At 36.1% G+C, this 27,121-nt stretch overlaps 1 protein-coding gene across 6 annotated transcripts in view; it reads right to left on the bottom strand.

Annotated features, from left to right (window-relative positions):
• Positions 1-3,283: 3,283 nt before the first annotated feature.
• Positions 3,284-27,121, bottom strand: part of TAMM41 (TAM41 mitochondrial translocator assembly and maintenance homolog) — a 30,828-nt gene continuing 6,990 nt past the window's right edge. The window contains exons 4-9 of one of the 6 annotated variants that reach the window (XR_010885469.1): positions 25,165-25,315; positions 22,319-22,464; positions 19,969-20,134; positions 17,696-17,758; positions 9,865-9,997; positions 3,284-3,584 (exon numbers count right to left, since the gene is read on the bottom strand). Coding sequence is in view for 2 of the 6 variants with exons in the window: in XM_067303856.1 (XP_067159957.1) it covers positions 16,127-16,215; positions 17,696-17,758; positions 19,969-20,134; positions 22,319-22,464; positions 25,165-25,315 (615 nt within the window). In the remaining 4 variants the exon portion in view is untranslated. The other 5 variants (XR_010885468.1, XR_010885470.1, XM_067303857.1 and 2 more) reach the window with 5 other exon arrangements.

The following is a 27,121-nucleotide window of genomic DNA, read 5'->3' as shown; positions in this document are numbered from 1 at the left end:
CTGTAAGGAACTGGAGTTCCTTCAGATAGCTCTTGGAGTCATTGCAAGGGGGAAAAAAAAAGGACAGCAAATAGACCTGAGCCCCACTGCCTAACACTTTAGCCTTAGAGCTAGGGTTGCAGATTCACAGCAGAACCCCAAAACAGCACAGGATGCAAAATGTCTCAGTACAGCTCTGTTCATGCTATTTTTCTTGTCACCTCCTCCCTCCCTTGTCTCAATGTGACAAAAGCATATATCTTTCTTTACTGAAGGAAAAAAAAATTAAGACACAGCAGGTTTATTTTAGATCTTAAAACTGGGATTTATGCATGAGGCAGTGGCAGGAGCACAGCTCCTGCATTTACACAAAGATGCGACCACAGCAGGAACCATGGCCAGAGTTTGGAGACTGCAGGGAACGTAATGGTCAGAGATGAATTCATGAACCCTTGTACTTTGATTCCTTGAAAGATACAGATGCCATGAAGAATCTCTGCTTCCCAATTCTAATTTAAAAACAACCAAAATCATGCAAGAATAACCGATATGGAAGTGTTTTCACATCCCTCTAAGGACAGGTCATGAGATCTGAGGCCATCAAAAGCTAGCCAAAAAATGCATTCCAAACTCTAAATGAAATCCAGATTCAGACTCAGCACACTTAGTATATGTAATAGACTGATTTCAGCTGATGAAAAGCCGAAGGGCAAATAGCCTAATAATATAACTATTTTTTTTAAATAAAATCTTAATCTATGATATTTACAACAATATATGGTAATATGCACAGTTTTTTAAAAAGATGATATTGTACTAATAGGCTACTGGAAAATATTTTCATTATCAGTAAGCAGAATAGGAGTTTGATGATCTAATATTTGGAAAAAATGGAAGTCAAATTATTATTATAAAACTTACCTGAAAAAAAAAAATACTATGAAATATGGAAAGTAAAACCACAGACACTGAGAAAAGATCTGACACAGACATTGATACCTATCACAAGGATGAATTGCTCCAGACTAGTCACAAATTTTTTTAATATGTATCTTCCAGAAAAAAAGTATGCCACTTCTGTTTATAACTGCTGGAGGGGAAGAGGTAGGAACGGTTTCTTTGCTTAAGGAGGCAGAGCTTCTGGAGTGAGAAGGAGCTTTAAAAAGTAGAGGTCAAAACACCTTTTGATTCTTTGGATATGCTATTACAGCTCCCAGCAAAAGTTTTAGAACAGGATATTTAATCAAGCATCTTAAGAGGAGTCTGAGGGAAGCTTTCTGGGAAAGAAAATACTATGCATTCCTGGGCAAACATTACTAGTACAGACACTGAAGTTAGGAGTCAACGTTTGTGAAAACAAAAAAATAGAAGTGCAAATTAACTGTCATATGTTGGAAGTCTCTGATAAACAAAACTTACCAGCTAAAAAACCATAAGAAAACCTTGTTGAAGTTGCTGAACTGAACATATGCTAATGTTCAGCCAAGCTGTTTAAAAGGCAAATTCACAAATCAATACATCAAAACCAATCTCTTATTTGATTAACCATATTTTGGCTTGCTTGGGTGCTATAATTTGTTTTTCATTTTGCATATACCTTACAACTGAATGCTATCAAAGGTTCTTTGCTGACTCAGATACCAGCAGAAGTGTACTTCTGTTGCAGGACTAGAACAGACCAAGATAGTTAACAGTTTGTCAGAGTGAAGCACACCAGCACTTCACCCAAGCTTAGGCAGACAGGGAGTCCAAGATGCGATTCAAATCCTGGAACAGGATGCAGCTGCCACTCCTGTTCTCCGTGTATATTATCATTGGAAAGTCAGTGAAATTCTAGCGAGATGACCCCTTGCAATATTTCTGCGCTCCATAGCCAATGCCACAGAGGACGACTTAACCAGGGCCTGAGGGATAAAGGACTGTGATGAGGAATGTACAACAAACAGTCAAGGCAAGCTGCCTGCAGACTGAAAGGGCAAGCAAACAGTTAGCAATACAGAATTTGAATCCTGCCAAGTCCAAAGTTACTACTGGGTATTTCAGTTTAGCAATATCAACAACATCTACCTTTTCTGCTGTGGACGGTGCTTGTCAACAAAAGATGTCCCTCCGAACTTGTGTAAGCAGCCCATATTCACTGAGCCCACTGAATACGTTGTGGAACAATATGTTAGCACAGTTGCATGGAGAGACACCAGTATTTCATGAGCAACAAGATGCTAATTCATTTCTGGACACGCTTTAAGAAATTTCTTTGAACAGTTAACACTGTTTCACAACTTGTTTTAAGAATTTTTTAAGACAGAGTGGGGGGAACAGCCTGTTGAAACAGGAGAAAAAAGGTATTATATCAAGTGCAGTCCTAGTCTGTAAGAAAATCTGATGGCATAGTTTTTACAGGCCCTACTCAATCATTAATCTTGGAATTATTATTGAAATGAAGCCTGACATCTGTTCCATGACCAGCTAAGAAAACATTACATTCCACTATGATAACAGTTGGCAAAAAATGCCTTGGGCAACTATCTGCCTATCTGTGGACCACAGTAGTGATATGCCTTACTATTGTAAAAGACATTAGTGTTAACTAGACATGGATACTCAGAGAACATGGAAAGGGGCTCAAACCTGTTTTGTCAAACTATTTCCAAGTGATTTCAGCTCATAAGACTAGCAGCAGGGGGCATGTGCTGTGTGTTGCTTCAGTCAACAATACAACTGTAAAGCTACAAAGAGGGTTTTTTTCTTTAAATGTCTATATAAAGAAGCAATTAGCCAGCTGGCATTCACTGCATATAAAAGAGGAATTTATCCAAGTTCCTGCAATTTCTTATTGCATTTTCACTTTTGTTTTTCCAAACAGCAGCAGTATAGATTTTTCTGTAACAACACACAAATGCATGAGGTTACCTTAAGTCTGAACAGAAGTGCAAGATATACTAATAAAAACTCTGCACAAAGATGATTATTTTGTACAAAGCAAACATTTTCCAAAGCTATCACAAAACACCATTATGTATCACAAGCATACTTATTAACGTATGTCATTACTTCACAATATGTCAGTATAGTTACAACACATCTCTCTACCCACATCTTTCTGTAAAGTAATACGCTACATTTTTATAAATGACATCAGTTTTTTAAATCATATCTCAAAATACATTTTATCTAAAACAAGTTACATAGCCTCACAAGCAAATATTTTTTCCTCAGTGTTAACACTGCTAAACTCTGAATCTAAACTGTCTTCACTGGAAGAATCTAGATTCATTTGCACTGCATCTCAAAGCTATCTTACATAGAAACACACCCAAACTCACAACACTGTAGTTCACAAGATTTAAAAAGACACTAAGTTTTTTTTTTACGATAGTTTATTTCATTAGACCATAATATGTTAAAGTGCAGTAATTCCAGACAGACAAGTTGATCTGAACTGTAAGTTGATGGAGTTGGTTAATTTATTACCTGCTTCAAGACAAAGCTTGCCCTCTTCATAATTGTCTGCCCCATCACGCAACAGAAGATTAAAAGAGACAGAATAATTTCAGTTGGATCAGAGTCATACCAGCAGTATAATCTTCAAGCAAACAATGAGGTACCTTCAGAGTCAAACAGAAATATGAACACCACTAACTCTGTTGTTTCAGAACATTTAACCACAGGTACATTTTACTTGCTTTGTTCTAGAGCAGAGGAAGATTGGTAAATCAGGTCACTGCAAAATTTTATGAAACTGTAGTATCGAGAGTGACAGAGTGGCTGTTCACCGAAATTAAAACTATATCAGAAATAAAAGTGTATTAAGGTAATGTCCCTTATTCCAGCAGTAGATAATAAAAAGAAAATTCATCTTCTACATATTTAGAAAACATGTCCAGTAGAAGTGACCCTGAAAATGAAGAATGCTTTGTCCTCTATAAACACCTTACCCATTAAAAACTACTAAGACACACACACACAATGATCTGACATTCTAACCTTCAAAGCATATTTCTATTTCAATTTCAATCCGATTCTTAAATTAATTGCCGGGGAAAGGCATGAGTCACAACCGCGGTTGGACACCCCCCCCCCTTACTGGATACTCACCAAGTGCTATGTTTGTTCTAAGGTTTCCCAAGTTGGAACAGGCTCTAATATTATCTCTTCAATCAGTTTAAAGTATTGGGCCTCACAGTTCAGTTCCCTAAGGTACCCAAGAATAGTGGCCTCCATATCCATCTTTATTTCCCCAGTTTGGCAAAAGTACTTGTTTCAAACATCAGGAAGCTATGGGATTCTAGAGAGTCCATGGAGAGTTCAGCTGTATGCTACCTACAGGCCCCTTGTTTATGGTAACGTTGCAGCTGTTACACTCCATCTGTTAGTCCAATTCACTGACATGCAAGGGCAACCAAATCTAGAGAGAAATCTCACTGAAGCACAGGTTAATACAGACTCTGCAGTTGAATCGAAGTCACTCAGCATAGCAGGTATTTGAGGGGTCATATAGCCAATCACCTGGAGGAACTCGCTGCTCAAATACTTGGAAAAAAAGGGGAAATGAGCAAGTGGTAGAGAACACACCTTACCCAGGCTGATGGAGGAAGTCAGCATCCTGTGTGGCATCACGATCAGTTTTATACACTCCCTAAACCTTAATTTTAGAAGCAGTCGCACATTATGATACTAATCAAATGAGTGGCTCACGCATATATGCATGTTAATAAAGGGACTCAATACAGGGATTAAAGACTGTAAAGAGCAGTGGAAACCAAAATCTATGGATTATATATCTAGTCAAATTTTGATTTTGCATTCATCCTGTGTTGGCTAGTTTACTTTCTGAAGCATGAGCTAACAGAGTTATACTTCAGTGGCTTTGGTGATCTCAAAGCCAGCTAGGTCCACGCTGCTGACTATCCTATGGAAATCTTTAGTATTTTGAATGTGTCCAGATTCTTCATTACAAAGATGATTTTTAAAACATCAAGAAATAAATCATCTGCCTAGTTGCCCTTAATGAAAGCATTATTACACCGGGGGGGGCGGGGGGGGGGGGGGAAGCTGATGGAGCAGGAAACAATATCCACGCTGAAACGGCCAAACCAGAAGAGAGTGGTGTCTGAAGACAACTGGTATGAAAGACCTGAAAATTAAGTCAAGAACAGGAACAATCAAAGCAATAAATGAATATAGAAACAGAGCAGGAGGGTATAAGCAAGAAAGTTACAAATGGAATTAAAAGCTAATGTGGCTGGTTTTGTGAAAGCAGCAGCACATCTCATCGCAACAAAGAGTTAGTAACATTCTCATGTACTAACTTCCTGTGCAGCAATCACCAGTTATTTTAGTGGATTACAGCTGTATGACCAGAAGAAATCATTTCCACATACTGTTGGGGAACTTCAAAAGCAACTAACATGTCTGAAATCAATCTCTCTTCTCTTAAAAGTTTTACATAGCAAAATGTTGTAACAACTGCATAAAGTATTTTATATTAACAATGGAGAGGAGTTCAGACTGTAAGCTGCTGGAGGCTATGATTCATTCATGGCTCTCTGCCAAAAAAATAAATACATTCAAGACCAATGGCCTCAAGGGGAAAGGTAGGTCACTTTTTAAAAAGCACAGAGATAAATGATTTACAGAACAGAATACAGTTTAAAATTTCAGCCTATACAAATGATGAGGAAGAACTTTCTCAAGTCTCACAAAGATTTACTGCACAGACTTGAACATTGGCAATGTAAGATGGAGTAAACTAGGAGCTATTAAACTGGGATTTGCAAAACTCCCTCAGAAGAACAAGAAATGACCTATTCTAATGCTATACACAAAGAAAGTGCACAAAGCCAAATCAAGATATGCAATGGATACTTTAGCCACGTAAGACAAACAAGGCCAGTTCAGATTACAGGCAAACTCTGCAGTAAAGTAACACCTGTAAAGTGAAAGACTAATTCACTGGCAATATGACAAGCAGTTTAAAGTTTGGGAGGGTTTGACTCTATACAGCATCTGCTGCACATAAAATGTTTAATTAGCTGTTAAGCAGCAAGCAGTACATTCCTATTTTTTTTTCCAACAGGACATTATTTAATAAGTGCCGTTGCTTAGCTGGCAAGGTTCAGAATGAAGATAGTTGTTTCACTATAGGATCTGAAGTCAACATACTCTCACATATCAGACTGACTAGTAATTGACTTCTAATGTTTTGAAATACCATCTCAGTGTTCATTTCACCTTCTGAAACACCAAACACACTTTTAAATATATCTTACTTTAAAATTCAAAACAATATATTTAATTATATTGCCAATGGCTTTTAAAAGAAAGTTGTTCTTTAAAAGCTTCCCTAGAATTACAATTGCATTTCATCATTTAAAAAAAATATATAGATTTAATTGCTGCTCATCCTCCAACTTAGCAGTAGTGACAAATTTAACAGAAGGAGAAATAGTGAGCCTCTTAGGATGCAAAATGTCCTCATGGGATTTTTTATTTAAGGTCTGGCACACACACATCTAAGGTACCCTATTTCAATAAAGGGGAAAACAGCCACAACCTCAAAGTAGCAAATAAAAACCACCAAAGGGAATGGGTTGTTAGAATCTAATCTTCACTTACACTGCAGCCACAGGGGGTTCGAGAGTGTCCAACTGTATTGATACATCATAGATTTTTTAGTTACTTCACTTCTGTAGATTCAAGTCCAATCTATACATTTGTTAGTCTCAAAAGGGAATTAAATACCTATTCCACAGTGGCAGGTATGTATGCATTTTAAGTCAAGCACGTGATTAAATGCTTTGCTAGTAAGAATTCTCAGCCAGATGTTGGGCAATCTTGCAACACATGATCTCTCTCAACCAGTGCTTGAAGCAGTTGCAGTTTATGAGCTAGTGGTTTCACATCCTGTGGTGCTGTTATTTAACCAGGTTTTAAAAGCCCCTGTCCTCACCTTTCCATAAAAAAAAAAAGTACAGGTTATTCAGGAGGGATCTGTTCAGTCATATTAATTCCCAGGATGGCTCATGATGTAAAACCTCACAAAACTGCAATACTGCAGGAGGAAAGAATGAGCTCCTTGAAAGGCAGGAGCATCTAGTTTCGCCACTGACTGCTTTTTTGAATTTGGTCAAATTGCTTATTCGTTCTGGGGGTCAGTTTTTGCTTCATCTGTGCACTACACATGCTCCCCATGCCCCCAGGAGCTCCTACATTTCTGTACAATATCCTGACAAGCTTGGCTCCCTGATGGAACTCTGGGAACAACAAAAATCCAATTACTAACATGTTCAGTTACAGACAGATACACAAAAATGAGGTAAGCGAGGAAAATTTTAGAATAGTTCATAGTTTTTAGCCTTAATTATCTGGTCATGTGTTCAGTACATGGAATACTGTAGATAATTTTCTAACAAAAATTCCAGTTGCAGCAACTGGAATTTTTAAAAGCATAAAGTTAACCATATTTTCCTGCTCACAGTATTTATTTTGCAGAAGCTGATTAGAAGAACTGAATTCACACACAGAGAGAAAAATACAGTTTCATTAAGAGTGATCTCATTGAACTTGTCAAGGATAAATCCTCCCCCAGCAGTGAATACACTCCCCTTTAACAGGAGTTAAGGCTGGATTAGGTCCTTTCCCAGACAGCCTTAAAGGTAAGAAAAATAAATGCAGCTAACAAAAGGAAGCCCAAAACATACAAAATTCAGTCATAACATTAAAAACTTATTTTAATTTTTTTTTTTATCTGCTCGCAATTCATAGATGATTATTTTTTGAAGTTGCCCTGGTTCCAAAAGGAGTTAATGCATTAAACACTGTCAATTTCAATTTTTTAATTTTTTTGTATCCTAAAAGTTTCAGTGGATGATCTTGCACATTTTTTTTTTCCTGATAATACTGTGGCACCTACTAAAGGTCTGCTAACATCACATTTCTATCGTAAAACCAGTCTTTAGTCATGCTCCTGCCCATACACAACCTTCCCTCCAGTGTACTTCATTTGGGACAAAAGAAAATAAAAGTTATGTCATTAGATTACTATAAGAGGAAGTTCTGACAGCACTGATAACTATTGCATTCAGAAGATCAGGCCTCCACCCTGAATTGTTTCTCATGCTGTTCATTAGTCCAAAAGCCTTGTATCTGCCTGGGTCTGTTTCTACCATTTGGATCAGTGTTCTCTGTTCTTAGGAATTTTCCAATGAACACACCTGAGTAAGCCAATAATATCTGATTTCAGATCTCTTTTTACTGGAATTTATGCTAAAATTCTCATTTGTATGACTATTTCAAGTTTTCACTACATATGAATTTTAAAGGAGTCTTTGGATAAGGTATATTTTATATACAAGACTTCTAGATTACCAGAAGGGCACCTCTGCTCTTCGTACAAACAAATAAATCCACCCAAAAAACAAGGTTAATTTAAGCAGTGGCTTAAATTTCCTAGCTCCATTTCTTTACCTGTGATTAAAGGAAGCCTTAATGAGTCATATTACAAACAATAAGATATTTTTTCCAGTTTCTCACTTAATCTTACACTTTGAACTGCTCCCTGGAAACAGGCAGCAGCCCATAATTTCATTCTGGTAATTTTTCAGAATAAGATTTCTAAATCAAATGGAGTTTGAGAGATGGCCTTACTGATCACATGATATACAAGAAAAAAAAGACATGCTTTTCAGGAAAGGTATACTTTATTTTCATTTTTAACCTTTAAATTATTTTTCTTTTGTATTGCCATTGTCACAAATCAGATGAAATGTTCGTGTCAAGTCCTTTCTATTGAGAAAAACATCCAAAAATCAGCAAACCCACTTGACTCAGGGAGAAAAACATTCTGTACAAAACAAAAGCTCTAGATTTACTGCGTCATGAATACTGTCAGAAGCTTCCATTCTTTAGTGGTATCATGAATGCAACATGTCATGTGACAGTCCAATTTCTTTATTTTAGTTCATTTAATTAAGCAGGGATGAACAAGTTTTATCTTTGTGGACAGTATTTTCAGGAAAAAATAAACAAACACAAACAATTAGTCAAACAGTAGATATTTTTGCTCATAATATCCCTGGCTTTAAAGCACTTATATAAAGCTTCTCTTCAGCCAAACCACCCACATTTATTAAATTTATACACAGTAGACTGCAAAGGCCAATGAGTGTTTGACTTTGCTTCCAAATATGACACTTCTGACACTACTTGGCTATGAGTTTGGTAGTTGTCATCCAAGTCTCATGAAAGAAACGTGCAAATTTCATGAAAGGATCCGATACCTGACAAGCTCCTTATTTCCAATACTCTTTCCTAAACTGGAAATTCTCAAAATTTTTGGTCTCAGAATTTTACAGGTTCAAGAAAAATTTACTCATCATGAAGTCTGTCCTGCAGAAGCACCCAGTAAATACCTTCAGGAAAAAAAAAAAACAACAACTAAGGATAAAATGCACTCTTAAGTGCAGAAATAATATATTTTAAAGTACATAATGATTTTAAGGTATGTTCTAGTACAATCTAGTTAAAACTCAATGGACTCGCCAGTTCTGCAAGTCCCTGAGAGAACTAAAATTGAGACAGCAATTATTTTGAAAGTACCTGGAGTACTCTGGAAAGCAAAGGTACCAAAATATAGCAAATGAGTTTTTAATTCATAGGTACAAACAATCCTTCTGACTCAGCATTTCTGAAAATTCTCTGAAAAATCTAAGCTATACTGTACAGGAAAAATAATTTCAGCACTTACACAGTAATTCTCTCACCCTGTTACCATCAAGTCTTCCCCGCTAACAGAAATTTCTATTTCCATATACAAATGGGTATGTTAATTATTAAAACAGACTTTATAAAATGCACTTTAATCTTCTCAAGTAGGTGAAGTAATACCTGCAAAATATTTGGAGAAAGTACCATATATTTATCCATATACAGTATGTCAAGACTCAGGATTTCTTCTTTAACCATCCCTTTGTCATTTTATATAATTTCTTCATACTGTAAGTTACAGATTTCTTTGCCCCTAAAAAAAAAACAAAACAAAAAAACAGAAAATACCAACATTTAGAAAGACTAACTCAAATACTATGTTTTTACTACTTCTTTTACTTTACTTTCTCTGTTACTACTTTAGGTAAAGTATTTCCCTGGAAAAATGACAATAGCCTAACCCATCATTGCAGACATGCAAACAACTTTCTTCTCACATATGTACTACAGTCAATAACGATGCTTTTAATAGTATCAAAGCATGCAAAATGGGATAGGCTTGGTCCATTCTGAAGCTCTGATGATAACGTTGCAAATGAGCACAAAGGTATAGTGACTCAAGATAAAATGCTCAACTAGTACAGACTTCTGTCAAGTCATTTACATTACTGTTCCTAAATGCTAAAGATGCAAAGACTTTTAAACCATCCATATGTACTGCAGATCCTCAAACTAATATATTATGCTTTTCAAGCAGTTTCTGCTCTACTGCCACGTAGCACATCCAGCTGAGTAGGACTGAATCTGGCATGGCAATAGATGCCAACAACCTAATGGACTATATTATGCAGCAAGACACCTGAGCAGGACCATTTAGAGAGATCTAGGCTGTTAAGCACGCAGGTTAATTAGCAGGCCACATCTGTGAGAGGAATCAAGTCACTGAAACATTTCAACTCTTGAGACAGGAGCCTGCCACCTGATTTTTTCAGATCAGATTAGGCCTAATCTTCAGGAACTATAGCTGTGCCCAAGCCGCATGGCCACAATTTGACAGAAGGGACAACAGGGAAGAAGAGAGAGACAGAGGTGAAACAGAACACAGCCAGGATAAAAGAACAATTTCCTCAGGCAAGACAAGCACAGTCTACACAACCGGCACGCAACAAGCTTTATGCTTCCAAACCCTACGTTACCAATTTCTTCCATTAACCAGATTTTAGTTAGGCTTGCTTGATGCTATACACCAAGTGTAAGAGACCCACTTTACAATTATACAGTTAGAATTGTACACGCATCTCCTTGAGTCTCATCTTGATTAAATGTAATCAAACACAGCACACCACCAAAAGCTTTCCAAACTTAGTTTCAGCCTTTGAAGAAAAACAAACCCAGAGCTTTGTTATTCAAAGGCTTGCGAATTAGAAGTGGAAATGGAATATAGCGGTTCCCCCCACCCAGGAAATGGGCTGCCGACTGGTGGGGTGGATATCTGTTCTGGTTTCACCAAGTCATAAGTACATCATAACCTCCTTGAATATTTTGTTATTGCCTCATCCTAAGTAATGGCAGCTACCATTTCATAACTGAGAGAATAGCACAACTGCAAGAGATTAACTCTAGGAGACTTGTATAATGAAATGACATCTGCATCCTTAGGTAAAAAGTGACAATACTGAAATGATTGTAAGTATGAAAAAAACAGATAAATAAGGCATATACCCAGGTGAACTAAAGTCTCCTGGTAAAATGAGAGAAGGAAAAATAACCATGAGATGATGACAAATAGCTATAATTTGGCAACACCACCAGTCTCGGACATACACCACGGACACCAGTGTGAACCCCCATCACAGGGATGGCAGCCCGGCCAACTTTGCATCATAGTAGCCTGCCTGCCACTTGTTTACAACAAACCTCCTATTAAATTGGAGTAGCTGTAATAGTCTAGCATTAGCCTCCAACAGTTCACGAAAAATTCCACCAGCAGCGAACTTTGGTAAATACCGTATCATTTCACTAGGCCTACAATGAAGGAAGACATTTCTCAATTTTCCTAATGAAGCACAAGGATTCTGCTGCAGTCACTGCTTCAAAATTTGTACAAGTTTTGGAGACAAAGGGATTGAGGATAACTCCCATGCAATTTGTGAAGCGCACCTTTAGACAAACAGTCCATAAAGTTCTACCAGAGATGAGCCTTCTCTTACAGACCTAAACTAAGAAAGACACAGCCTTTTGCTGGGTTCAGTCATATAGTATTTAGAAACTTAAAAACAAATATTGTTATTGTTAGTCGTGGCATTCCAGCAGGGTTCTGAGATTCCAGCCAGTGAAGCTACTTTTTTATTTTTTCCTCCCTTCCAGTTTTTTGATAAAACATACACAGTGCAACTTTTCAGATTACAACAAAGTGTAATGAACCTTACAAATCCAGGGATGAAAATATAGGTTTTCATGCTGCACAAGCAGCTTTAATTTTGTCTCTTACATGCACAGGTAAGAAGTATGGTCCTGATGCATTATACTTATTACGGTCTTTCTTGCATTTATTTAATAGAACAGTGTTTACCTGACAAGACTGACTAAAAGTCCACAGAAGTAATTAAACCAAAAATCACACACACTGTGACACACCAGAATCCAGGGAAAGGTCTTCTGAAATAAATGAGGAAGTCAGACTCAGAGTTAACCACCTACTACACTGCACTTTTGGAAAAAAGGATATAGTAATACTTGATTTTAAAAGACCTTAGAAAGTACTCAAATGAAGATAAAAAGACAAATAATATTTTAAGTGAAGGATACTTTTGTTATTAGTAGCCTAGAGTCCCATGAAGTCAAACAAGCATGAGATAACAGGAAAAAGTGCATGCTGTACTTCTGAAAGAATGTGATGGAGAACAAAAAGCCTATGACAATAAACATGCTGGACACAATCAGCTTTGCACTTCTGGTGCCTCTAATTGCAATTTAAACAAATTGAACTTTGTGTTTTGTAAGGAATCATACATAGAGATATTTTAAACTTATAGAAGCATGTGCCTCCCATATGTATGCTCAAACTTTACGTATTTAATAGGTTTTTACTAATGGCAAGCACACAAATGAAGTCATTATGTTACTTTTTCTGCAGTATCTCAAATAACCAGTAAATAATCATGTAAATTTTGGAGTGTCTCAGTTATCTACATTACGATTACATGCAGTATAAGAATTCCAGTCACAGAATAAGGCTGAACTGTGCTTAGCACATGCATGGAAGAAGTGGTTCTGATCCTCAAGGTTAAAAATTACCTGTATGACTTTGATAACTACTGCCCAATCTCCTAGGTACTATACTTCCAGGATACACCCCTCTCAGTACTAAAATTGCTTTGCAAGGATCAATGTTGTTCTGCCATTCAAATGAAGTCAGCATTTTTCTGGAACAGAGGTATAGCATGTGGCAAACAAACAGTAACACAGCTGATAGAGCCCTGCAGGACAGTAATTAACTGTGCTGGCACTGCAGCCTGCAAGTCAGCTTGTTCTAACAATTTGCTAACCCATTCTGCCTCTTGCAGCAGCTCAACATTAAGAGATTTTTCATCTTAATATTTCCCCCCTGCAGGGAGCTCTCTACTGAACTCCACCCACTAGAGCCTTGAACTTAGCATCTTATGTAATAAGATGCTTAAATTTCTGCCCTAGCCCATCACGCTACAAAGCAAAATACAGGTTTATACATACAGCTGGTTTCTTGTAGCAGCCCTCAGGGTGATGAGTCACATGTGTAGTAAAAGTTAATGGTTGTAATTATGGCTCAGTCTCAGAATCTGAAGCAGTTGGACCACATAAAATGTCTTTCTACTTTAGCTATGAATCTATGACTTGGTGGTTCCACGTCCCCTTTAGATTTTTCCACTATATGATACAGAACAAAGACCTAATGCACATGGAATTAAGACCACAAAATTTCAGTGTAAACATAAGTTGTATCTGGTTTTAGTTAAGGATCCCATGTTCCTTTTTTGGAACTGTGTTATATTATAGCCAAATTACTATCTTATATCTATAAGGGAAACTCTGGGGGATCTATACCTGGATGTAGCACTATTTCCTTTTGAAAAGAAGGACTAATGCATATACTGCTGCAATACAGTGGAGACAAATATTTATATACTATTAGTTTATCATGCACAGATACATGCAAACTTTTTGCACATATTTACAGTGAAGTGCAGTGGTATGCAATATTTGCTCAGCCAGCTGATAAAGACAGCAGTTACTGCAGCATCTACTGAATATTTTATATATAAGGCTGTTCTTATAGTTAAAAGAAAATACTTCCATGAAGAAAACTGTATACAAAGATCCCAATTCTTAAAAAAAGTTATTCAGAGCAGCTACAAGTATTTGTGTTAACTTAAAAGGATCTCAAACAATTGCTTCAACTGATGATTTAATTTGTAATATTTTATTTACAAGACATTTGCAAGGCTTGAAGTGTTCCTTTGGTATGATATAAGAAATAAATCTAAGCTAAAAAAGTACCAACATCTCCTTCAGAGGAGCTAAATATAAGAACTTCAAAGTTAGTTCCCAAATACCATGCAGACTCTGATTATGTGGGAAAATAAATCAAACGATGGTGCCATCTCTAATGGGAAACAGAGAGGCAATCTCACCACAGACTTGGAAAAAAATATATATAGGCACATCAAAAACTAAATAGGGCATTTAACAACAAACAAAAATACAAAGCTTGAGCTCAACTTTAAAACCACATTGGCAGAGAAAGATGAAAAAGTTCTCTTAAGTGGGTTGAAATTCTTTATTTTGACTGTGCTTCTTTCCAATGTTAGTACAGAACATGCCAGCTCAGTAACAAGTATTCCTGATTTAACTTTCAGTTTAGCACCATGCTGTACATTGGACTGCAATGTTACAGACCAGACAGTAGGCTTAAAAAAAAAAAAAAAAAAAAAAAAGATCTAGCAGTCAGCTAAAGAAATCATTTTGTGTTCCCCATAGCAGTTCAAAAAGAATAATGGCCAGATAATGAAAACTAATTCTTTCACAAACAGACTTAGGAAAAAAGTACTGTTTCAGTTACCAGGAATAGAAAGAAAAAACAGGCAGAGCTTATTCAGTGGAGTCACTAATTTCATGATTTTCATAATTTTCTTTGTTAATTTTCTTAAAAAGAGCACTGCAGAAGCACAGAACAGAAGAATAAAAAAGAACCATAATACTTCTTAAAGTCTCTACTAGAAAGTATAAAATACTGCTTAGGGGGACAGAATATTAGACAAGAATAAAAAAAGAAAAGAAATAAAGCATCCTTAGAGATTAAATTTAATAGCTGAATGCTTTCTTGTAATAGACATTTACTGTATGGTTTAAGCAAATAATTTCCATGGATGAGTCACAACTTTTCTGTCTGGACACAGTATGTATATTATCTGAGAAGAGCCTAAATAAATGGCAATGCAGCTGAACAGCATTAATGACTGCCCTCTAGCGACAAATATTCTAAATTAAGCAATCAGGAGACCTTTATTAGAAGGTACAGCAAGATTTCAGATAGATTCAATCATACATTTTTCTCTATCTGGAGAGAAATATAAAACAAATATAAGCAAAATGCTTCTATTAACTCACTTCTAAGTCAATGGAAACCCATCATCATCCCTCCTAAATTCCACTGAAGATTACTGAAGATCATACAAACCTTTAAAGTCAAGGAAGTGCCAGAAATGGTCCTTTTCCAAATAGAACTCATTGCCCTGAGCACATAATCTTTGAGTAACCCCAAAAGATCAATCCTGAATTCTGTTGCTCATGGTTTTGGCCAGATTCTGGTAGAAGTGCATAAATACGCTTAAAAAGAAAAACAAACAAAACCATGCTAAAAAATAATAAAACTAAACTTTTCCCAAGGCTCTGTAAAATTGAGCTCATGTTTGAGGCAAAGGTTCACAATAGGTTTGTTTCACCTTGAATCAAACTCCAAAGATCCATTTCTAACAACAACAGCACTGGTGGAAAATATATTGTTTAAACGTGTTACTCTACGTAACTGGCTGAAGATAACTAAAGTTTATGCTAAAGCAAAAAACAATGCCACTATATATAAACTAAAAAGCAGCATTAAAGACGAAAGGAAGAAAAGACATTTCAAGAGTACCCAGTTTCAGATGCACAAAGTGAAAAGTGCTGTAAAAATTACAAGTCCTATTACAACACACATCAGAACCTCCCAAAAGTCCTAGTAACAATATAGGCTTTAAGTGATTTGCAGAATGACACACAAGAGCAGTTAATGACTCCCAAAGGTTGTTTTCTGTCTATCAAAATTTAGACAGATGGAGAGCATAATATGATGAAGCTTAACTGCTTTTATTCATAGTATTGCAGTTACACATGAACAGCTTCACTCCCCAGATCAGTTAGGCTGTTAACTTTCACAAGCTCTGAATTCAGACATGAAAACAGTCTTTCTCCTCTTCCCCTTCCCAAATTCTTTTGCTCTACAAAATCCACCATCTGTGGATTTAAAAAGAAATAGGTTACAAGCTGGTATTTCTAGAACAGATATTCAGCAGTACCAGAAGTCTAGACCATTAGCAGGCAATTTTGAAAACAAATCCTAAAAGAACAAAAACTTCACTTATTTTGTTGGAGACCTTACTTTAGAAAGTCATACAAAAGCAATATGCCTGACATAAAAAAAAATAATTTCCTTTTCTCAGATGAAGTTACATCCTTAATCTCCTCCAACTACTAAACAAAATTAGGCAATAGTTCTGTTATACTTCTTGCAGTTAATAAAACCAGACTGTTAAAAGAAACATATAAAAAGAAGCAAGTCAACATATAAAGTACAAATGTTCCCACGTACTTTACTCAGCAGACCACTAATGGTACTGAACACTGCAACTTGTGTTTATTTTTAAAGGGGGAAGGAAGTATAACATGGAATAATCACCAATTTTAATACTAAATGGGAAGCAAAGAGAAGCTGTAGAAATCTGGATAAGAAGTAGGAATGTATACACTTGCTTTTTAAACCAATAATGGCATCATTTCTATATAATTGCTTTTATGGAATAGGTATGAAAGAATCCAGATAATGATTTGAGCAACTTCATGTAAGCAGCATGAATTTTTGATTTTGCAGGAATTAAGATAACCTCCTGATCAAAGTTTTGTTTTGGTTAATGAAACTCAGGTCTTCAGTCTTTCATTTAAACTTAGCTGCCAGGTTTTCAGCTGTTTTAGTATAAAAATCAGGGCATCTTAAAATTGAATCTATTCCAGGACTCAGAAAGGCAGAATGAGCTCCAACTCTGGAACCGGCAGTAACTTTTGTTCAGTTAGGAAGACTCTGGTAGCTGAAACACATTCCTAGTTTTCCCATGTTTCTACACAAGCAAATCATTTTTCCCTTTCTACACGTTCTCTCACATGACTTTGTAGTATTAAGTCTTGTTCTGAAGTAGCTCATTTTTGTATATGAGAGTTACAGTAATATACAGCACTCACCACGTATAGCCTCAGTTTGGAATACAGGATGTATTTGAATACACACCTGTCTTCTCATCCTGGACAGAAACAATCAGAACCTTTTCTCTCCCTCAAAACTTATCTCTTATTTTATGATGATATAACATTGTGATCCACAGAAGATATCAATACTATATACTGATCATTTTGGGATCCACTCATATGTAGAAAGCCAGAAGCAATTATGAAGTAACTTTATTAACGCAAAAAGAGCGGAACCAGTGCACATCAGCCAAATCTGGCCCACAAACTTTTTTAAAGTCATGTCACCCCCAATTCCTTTTGACATTTTACAATTTTTCAGTAGTTACAGAAAGCAGAGATATCTACTTTCAACATTTTCATTTGACTCCAAAAAGTTTATTCTCTAAACTCCTGTAAAAAGACAGTCTTGAGGCCCTGTAATTTTACTTTGTAAAATCAGAAGGCCTATGCAGATAGAAATTGCACACATTCTTACCAGCTGTTAGTATGGTTTTAGCACTCTGCACTAGACTGGAAGATCTCACAATTCCTGAAATGCCTGCAGACAGAAACACACACAGATGTTATCCATCTTAGTAGTTTTGTGCGGTTTTATCCTCTAACATACAAAAAAAGAGAAATATTTTTCCAGGTGTACAATCAAGTCAGCCTGAAAGTAAAACTTAAACTTAGGCTGAGAAATGGTATTTCTAGTCTGCTTTGTCATACTAATTGAAAATACTGTTTTATATTTACTTGTTATTTTAACTTATTTTATATATAACATGCAAAAAAATTAATATTAAAACAGGTAAAAACCTAGTAGGAATTGATCCAGTTAGTTTGTCCAGTCTTCCCACTATTTCTCTACTAAGCTGATTAGGCACAAGCGGTTCAGAAGTTGTTTCATCTAGGCATTGGTATTTTAACCTTCTACACCAAAACAACTTATACTCATTGTTTACTTTAATATGAAATTGGGATTTTGCACTTCTTTAGTCAAGTAGAGATACCTATACTGTTCAGTATTTGTCTGGCTTAATTAAATCATCAGCCTTCAGGGGTAATGCTCATTTACCACTTTCTATTGTGGCACATTCAGTTTCTATGGAACTATTAACGGGAGAGTATATAAAATAATAATTTTTAAAAAATGCTTTAGTAAGTTTTATCTGCTCTAATGCATATTTAAAGGCATATGGACTTGTGCAAAACAAACCTATGGGATATTATTAAATACTTTAAAAATGCAGAAAAGCAGTAGTCCCAAAGTTAATCTTCCAAACTACAAGTTATTTTTCTGCATTAACCAGAATGTAGAATATAATTTCTAATATTATTTTCAAAACCTTCTTTTAACGCTACTTCTATAATCAAGAACAAAACGTAGGGAAATCCATGCACAAGTAAGAAATATTTCATCTGAAAAAATAAATTGTTTTTATTCAACAAATCACGTTGAGCTAATCAATCATCTGAAAAAAAAAAAAACCCACAAACACACACACACACACACACACACACACACACACACACAATTCTTCAACTTGAGTAATCATTTCAATCTTGCAGGGTTACAAAATAGCTGTTCTTTAGCCCGATTTTTGAACAAGAAAGTTCCTTTGATGACAACAACAGTGGAACAGGGATTTTTATTTGTTCTTCTAAGTGTACAAGCTTCTTGGCTTGAGAAGACTAGATCTACCCAGTGTTTTGATACTGAATTGCACTGTCATGCACATGTGTGATAACCTGCAAAAACACAACCATTGGGACAGTTAGCGCAGGGTGGGCAAATCCGAGTATGTAGCTCACAAGTGCTACAACTCCTGCTCCCGAGACTGAGCTATTATCACATTACTGTTATATTCCAGCCCTGCTGGCACAGAGGCTAACACTGATTGACCTGACAGAAGCTGGACACCCCAGATGTCCAAATGCAATTCATCCCAGGCTGTCTACGGAGAACTGGGACTCTCATGAGCTGTCACTTCCCCAAACAGAAATCAGCCCAGGAGCTCCCTCCTCACTTGGCTTGCATCTTGTTGTTCTCAAGCATGTGAAGAGGTTTGGTTGTGCTCATGGAGCCTGCAAAATCGGCCGCCTGTAATTAAGATGTGTCAAGTTCTTTAAAGATGTAAAGGACTGTAAAAATACTAAACATTTATCTGTAGAATATCAAAGCTGCAGATTGGTATCTGCAGCATAAGCTTTCATCCTTCAACTTGCTCGCACAAAGTAGTCTTGCCTAAGAGAAGCTATTTGTGATAAGCGGTGCCTCAATCTTTTTCCTCAAAGCTTGAGGTCTCTGCCAGAGTATCACATATCTGAACTAACTATGATAACTTGAAAGGGTAATGCCAACAAGCTCGAAAATTAACTTAGTAATGCAAGGTACCACAAGTAGGATATATAGCTTAATACTGAAGTGAAGTCATGTCAGGCAATGAAATACTGAACATACAAATAACAAAGATAGAGTTAGATGGTCTAAGTAGTTTATGTTACATCCTAAGGACTATTCTTTTCAGGATCAGAAACAAAATTCATACCTTTCTATATCAGTATGCATGCTATTTGATAGTATTTCAGAGAACTTGTTTGCAATCAAACCAACCCAAAAACATGCCTTTTGGAATGTATCATAAGATTAACTTCCTATCTTCTTCCTTCTCTCTCAACCATCCTCCTGAACTGGAAGAACATATATAATAAATCTTTACATCTATCACGTTTTAAAGGAGATTGCAGACACTGATCTAGGCCTACCTTGATGTACCACAAATCCACAGTCAGGGTCATGAGCAACTTGCATTAAAATTTCTTCCACATCTCTGTTTTTTCCAGGAGGGTCTACCAGAGAAGTTATCTTTTGTTGTAGAGTCCTTGGCAAAGCCATTAGTTGTGTGAATTGACCTTCTGGACTTTTATCAATCTGAATTTTATAAAAAGAGAGTAACAGCATACAGTGTTAACAAAAACAATTTCTCTTCTCAAAGAAGTGTCAAAAGTCTTTTGGCTACCTTTGGTCTATGGTAAAGCTTTGGAGCTGCGTATCTCAAAACCCACTTATTTCAAACACAAAAGTCACTGACAACAGTAATGAAAGCTCCTCGTGCACTGGAAAAGGCTGTATCTCAGTTCTGAATCTGAAGAATAACCCAATGGAAAGATGCTGATTTTTATCCAAGGGAAGACTTAGGTATACATATGATCTTGCTGCCTCTGCAAGCAAGTTATGATGGAAATTGTACCATTTCTGCTCTATTCAGTTTCCTTTGAAAATGTAAGAACACTACAATGAAAAAAAAATGGTCCCAAAAGACCACTTATCTCAGTGTTTCTTCTGCTGAATATAATCAAACTATATATCCATACACATATGCATTTAAAGTTTAGTTTGAAAAACATCTTCTCTGCTGTAAAAACACATCTGGTTTGAATAATTTGAAAGAAACATTTATTCCACATTTTCCAGTCTAAATCAGAAATTCAATGACCCTTTTCTGAATACAATGATACCAACATGAGGGTCTGTATACATTTATACAAAATGTGAGCAACAAATACTGAAAAAAAATGCATAATGGAGCAGATCTCTCCAAATCGGAGGAAAATATTAAGAGCCTGATTCCTCCCACACAACTCTTTAGACATTTCATGGAAACATCAGACAGGAGTCTAGTTGCCCTATACTCCCCCTAGTCAATGGGGAGAAAATGATATCCAGACGAATCATCCACTGACTACACGGGGAGCTGACAACGAGCAGACTCCTAACATTATGTGGGAGGAATCCATGCCTAAACCAGAACTATAAAGAATTAGTGTCTGCCTTCAATTGTTTTTGAGGAATCTATTAAGGAAGATTTTTCTCTGTAATTATGAAGACATACACTTTGGGTGGGGGGTTGCTATTCTGTGTTAAACAGTACTCTAGATAGCAGTTATCCTCTTCAATACAAAGAATAAAAGCAAATATCTGGAGCAAGGTATAAGGAATAGAGTATTAAATCACTTTGTTCAAAATTAACAGTAAAACAATAGCATTTAGTCAACAACCTCAGTGATTAACATGGAATTCCAAACAGATTTATTATCCCACAACATATTTGTATTATGCTACTAGGTTTTACATGTACATGTAAAGTAACAGGGAGTGTTATTTTAACTAGTCATCTTCTTGGAGAAAGTATCATCAGTTATGTTCAAAATTCATTTAAAATATTTCTACTGTTAAAGACTTCACAAGCCCACTGATAAGAAAATATGCAGACAGCTGCACTGTAATGTAGATTTGTCCAAATTGTACTCCAAAGTGCTGTGGTAAAATTGTTTACCATACTCAAGCTTGCTTACATCTAAAACAACTTAATGAGATAATTACCAAGGTGACCTGAGAATAAAGAGATAACTCATGTCCATGAGACAATGCATGTTCTTTGTAACTTAAAATGTATACCACAGTTTAGTATTTGCACAAGGACATGCATACTACAATAAAAAAAGAAAAATTGCTACTGGACCTCTGAGTGTGACGCAGCACCCCTAATTACTATTTTTCACTTATATCTTATGCCACAAAGACGGAATTCAAGGCACTGCTCATTTTGGACATCCATTTCCTGAATGTTAGGAACGTATTTATTGAGTATGCGTATTTAAATATAACGTCGGAATTTCATTTGAGCTTAGTCAACTGAACTTTATAACCAGCACACTAGGGTTTGTTGGAGATGCAGTTTTTGGCTGCAGAAAGTTGCACCTCTAAGTTATAGCCTAACCTTTTTAACACAAACTGAATGTTTGCGCTTCACCTCCTATAATAAATACCATATGGAAACAACAGTAAGTTGCACATATTAAAATGATCTTCCCCTGTTCCCTTGCTAGGGCCATTCTCAAAGAAAATGAACGCTAGTTATTACACAGGCAGAAACTGATATTTAAGGCAAGTTTTCTGATTGCAGAATTAACTAAGCAACATAAACATAACAAATAGCAGGAATAATAACTACAACTGCTCGCATTGGCATATGGCATAATTCTTGCCTTCTGTCCACGTCATAAAGCACTTCCACTTGTTTGTTTTAGAAATGTATTGAAGAAGATCACTTACCTCTAACCTTCCCAGATGGTGCTTATATACCACTTGAGGGCAGTCCTGTAATATGTTACTGTACAGCTTCTGAAAATGGGGAACACTAGGTTTCACTATGTTCTGCACCTTTGATTTGTCTTCTCCTATTATCATTCTGAAATCACCTGGACAAAGAAAGAAAACCAGTTAATTCACTAGGTAAAAACTGAAAACAAAACAGGAGAATATAACAGAAACCTAGATGGTACAAAACTGCCATTTAAAACTCTATTCTCTGGTCATACCTATGCCTATGTACTCCACAGTAAGGTTCACCTAATAAAAAATACCATTCAAATACCTTTGAGCACAGAAAATAAGGTTCAGAACTGTGATGTAGCCTCTGCTATGCTGTAACGTCATCAGCTCACATATATCCACAAACGTATCCACATTTTCACTTGGACAACAAAAAAAATTTCAGCTGCCACATCCAGCCTTGAAAGCAGGAAAACGATCATACACCAGTTTTAATAGGTTACCGAACAGTATTAGGTTGACCAGCCACAATAATTTTTATCCAGAAGCAAATAACCTTTAATTTCCTATGCTGAAAGAAAATAACTTGCATTGTCTCTGCATTTCAAGGACAATACCTGAAGCACAGCTCACAGCTCTCATGGTGAGATCACAAAGTCACATTTTCCTCTTAGTTGAGTATTTTGTTAGTAGTTTCAAAAACCAACTTCTTTCAACACCAGTATTGCTTTAGTTACCCTCACACTTTCTTTTGAGATACCTGACTGAAAAGTTTCACAAAGCGTCAGGGAAATGACAGTCTGCAACACAGCATTCACATAACTGCGTCAGACAACGCTACCCTGCTTCCAGAATTACCAAGCAGCACTTAGAGGCTCAGGGCAGCACAGATCAACAAACAATATCCTGAAACGATTCACTTCACTACTTCCTACATTCAGGAGATAAAAGTTGTTGCAAGGTGGCAACTTACTGGTATCAATTTAGTTTATTTCAAAATAAGCTAACCAGCAAAACTAACAAACATTTCCTGCACAAGCAGCACTGTTGCACTGCTCTAAAAATTTATATTAAAAAAAAAATAAAAAACAAATATTTGCAAAATAAAATCATGGAAAAATCCTTTCAGCAGTTATGTGTTCCAAGGGGCCTGATTAAAGAAATACGTAAAATCAGTTTTATCTACTGGCATTCCCCCTGAAAAGTTTAAGTCTTAGTAAAATGGATGCAAAATAAAATATCCATAAATACATCATTGACAGCCCTTTTCTTGAACATTCCCAACGGGGAGTCTTACTGCTTAAGCTTTACTCATGCAGCAGAGCCAATTTCAACCTCTTACAGCATGGTAACTGATCTCCCACTTTTTTAGTTAGTAGCATTGTTTCAAAGGATACATACAAAATATCTTGGTCACTTGTGATCATTGAGAACATCATGACATTCCTGGGCAGGTTGCAGGTAGGCAAGTCCATAGCCCTGTAGCAGGCACGCTTGGCAAGCAACTCATAGCCGTCACACTGTCAGTGCCCTCTCTACTGCCACTCTCAAACAGCTAATGATGCAGGTAAGAAGTGGTGAAATTTGAAGGTGGGGAACATTTCACTTCATACAACCTTTGGAGCATCCCAAACATATTTCGCTAGTATTCTGCATGAGTGTATGACATCTATGCGTACAAAGTTATGTAAAAACAAACTTCTTTCCAAAATGATAACATTTCCATAATCAAGACAGATGATTGCGTAGAGAAAAAACTATGACAGAAAAGCAGAGCAAACTGCAAGAACATCTCACCACAGAAAGAGTACAACGTAATGAACAGTAAGACTCATTAGTGGAATCAAGCTGCAACTTGTAAAACCCTACTTGTGTTTCTCTTTTAAGACAAAGGCACACATTTTCAAGATAAGAAAAAAAACAAAAAGGCAGAAGTTTGGGGGTTCGGTCCTTTCTAGTTGTTAATTCTTGCATTTCTATATAAGCAAAGAAAGTCCTGTGTAAAGTGTGACTCAGACCACACTCATTTATAGTGACCTCATTAAGGATATCAGCATTAAAAGAATAATATTTAGTTACATGGTAATAACGAATTTTATTTTAAGAAAGGTGTAGAGTCATTTGGAGTAATTTCTTCTTTTTTTTGTTTGTTTGTTTTGGGTTTTTTGCCACTTTCATACCTAAAGAAAGGAGGAAATTCTTTTGCCAGAAAAAGGAGCCAAACAACAACCAGTAGGTAAGTGGTAAACATATGTCAAAGAATCATAATCTGGACCTTTCAATTAACTAAATAAGAACCTTAAGCACAGCACGTATAAAAAGTAACGAAGCATTGGTTTGACTTTCAGATGAATTAATATTACACAACAAAAATGAAAAGAATTTTTTAAAGTTTCTGAACAAAATACAATCCATAAAAACCAAAATACAATCCATAAAAATATAAACAAAAAGTCATGACTTGTGTTCAATTAATCATCCACACTTAGTTGTTTGCAAATCAAGCAGGTATAAGAAGTTTTTCTTATTTTCTATAAATAAGTACAATTACTCTTTTCAAGGTATTGTAACACCACAGTAAATATAGTCATTGTAGCATGCAACACTGTAGGTCCAGAACAAGACAGCAGAAGCTTGTCTTAGCTGAAATTCAGGAACAAAACTCAAACTGAAGTGCAGAACCATGAGCTACTGCACCCTTCCTTACCACATTAGGGTGTACTGACAGGCAGTGTTACTATACTTTCCTATACATTAAACTTCTTACCATTTCAGTTTTGTACATGTGGTACAACAGCTCCAACTACAGCTTTACTCCTCAGAGACTTTAAATACCATATACTAACCAGAATAGGAGAGTCCTGCAATCTGCATATAGAGGTCTTCTTCAGAGAAACTTTCTGGTAACATGAGAAAGGCTGCTGTGACTGCACTCTTCAGATTGCTAACAAGAGCAGCTTGCAGCCTGCCATTCTCATTCTGTGTCAGTATTTTCACCTGAAAAAATCAGAGTGGTTGGAAGCAAGACTTCAGGAAAGTACTACTGCAGATGGAGCTAGAAATGTTACTCATTCCAACACAAAAAATAAGAAATTTATTTAAGATTATTTCCTATCATTATGTTACGATAAAGATTAGACCATCCACTTTTTTTTTTTTTTTAAACACAGTGGAAGAGAGGAACATCTTTTTAAGAATTAACAGACTTTTACAAAAGGCTATTTTTTTACAAACACATACAGAACTGTTATAAGCAACAGCATTATCTAATCTCTGAAGAGTTATTCACCTTTCCATACTCATAAATTTAGGATTAATCAAAATAAGAACTGTGAATGCTTCAACAGAAATATTTCATATGTGTTTACGCAATAAGAAAAAAAGCAATCCACTACCACACTGCAAGGGAATGGAAAAACAGCAAAAGAGGAAACTTTTCCTATTTATCTTCATTCTACCTTTTTTTTCCTTTTAATAGGATATAGTAATCTAGGGCATAGAAATGGACTGGAGTAAAACGCAGATCTTAAGAACTTCAGGCAGAAAGCTATTATTACAGAACATTAGACTGATAAAGCCAGTCTGGTTTACAAGATGGCTAACTATGCTCTTTCGGAAACGATTCTCCAAAGAACACTTTCCTATTGTGAGTTTCTATCCTTTTTCAGTGTTCTAGTTAGGCAATACTGTCTTGTTTCACTTATAAAAAGCAGGTTCTTAATACTTGTTTACTCTGGATTATCTCAAAGTTCAAGTTCCACTGGCAGTCACCAACTAATGTATCCAACTCTTGTTCTCACCAAAGAAACCCAGGTGTGTGCAGATGAATTGCACTCCTATGCAACTCTGGTGCCATATGTAACTGAAACAGCTAAGGCATCTCATCAAGTAACTGTTTTCCATTAGGAATGTAAATACTTATTAATGAAGAAGAAAAAACTGAACCCAGATTTAATAAGGAACATAAGGGAATCAGATATAGGTGCTACATAAAATTCTTGCAGAAAGAACATCAACAAAGCAATGTCATGGTTGACTGATAATATATTCAGAGCTTAATGTTTAATTAGAATTAAATATTTAAGAGTGATAAAACTAGAACAGTATCCCAATTTGATTTACTGGTAAATGCAACAGGATACAGGCTGCTCTTTTCACTCCTGCCCTAAAGCATGGTTTTGCCTACCATCAAATCTATGCAATTGTCTGGAATGGGTCCTGAATGCATTTCTGAAAAATGTTTCCCTTTTTTGGTTTTCATTTTAAAAATATGACTTCATTTCACAAGTGAACATTCAAAAATTCCTCCTAACTCTTCTGCATTCTGCTTTGTATTTTCTAGCATTAAAATGAAAGGCAATTATAAAACACATTAAGCTACAATAAATGCATCTACCACAGAGCCTAGAGTAAATCTGACTCCCTTGAAAACCACAGAAAAGTTTATTGAATGCATACAGACTTGTTTAAATAAGATCCAATAAAAAAATGTAGGCGGATCATGAGGATAAACTAATACTTAAAATCTCATCAACTAATTCCGCTGTATGCATTTTCATAGCTTGCTGCTACAAGGAAACCATAACGAAAGACTAGATGGGAAAAGTCTGCGGCACCCCAAGCAATAGCTCAAATTGCTTATACCTTAGGCTAGCCCTGGAAATAGGAGCAAGTTCTGGATATGTTCTAAAACACCAGAGTAAAAACTTTTTAAAATATGAAACTCAGAGATGCTATTCCTCCTCATGGAGGACTTAAAAACTTGCTTTTGTGAAGTGAAAGGAATAATCTCCTTTGCTGAAA

The sequence above is a fragment of the Apteryx mantelli genome, chromosome 12 (assembly GCF_036417845.1).
Source record: "Apteryx mantelli isolate bAptMan1 chromosome 12, bAptMan1.hap1, whole genome shotgun sequence".
Classification (NCBI taxonomy): Eukaryota; Metazoa; Chordata; class Aves; order Apterygiformes; family Apterygidae; genus Apteryx; species Apteryx mantelli.
The sequence above is the reverse complement of the archived record's forward strand: the minus strand, read 5'-3'. Positions and strand labels throughout refer to the sequence as shown.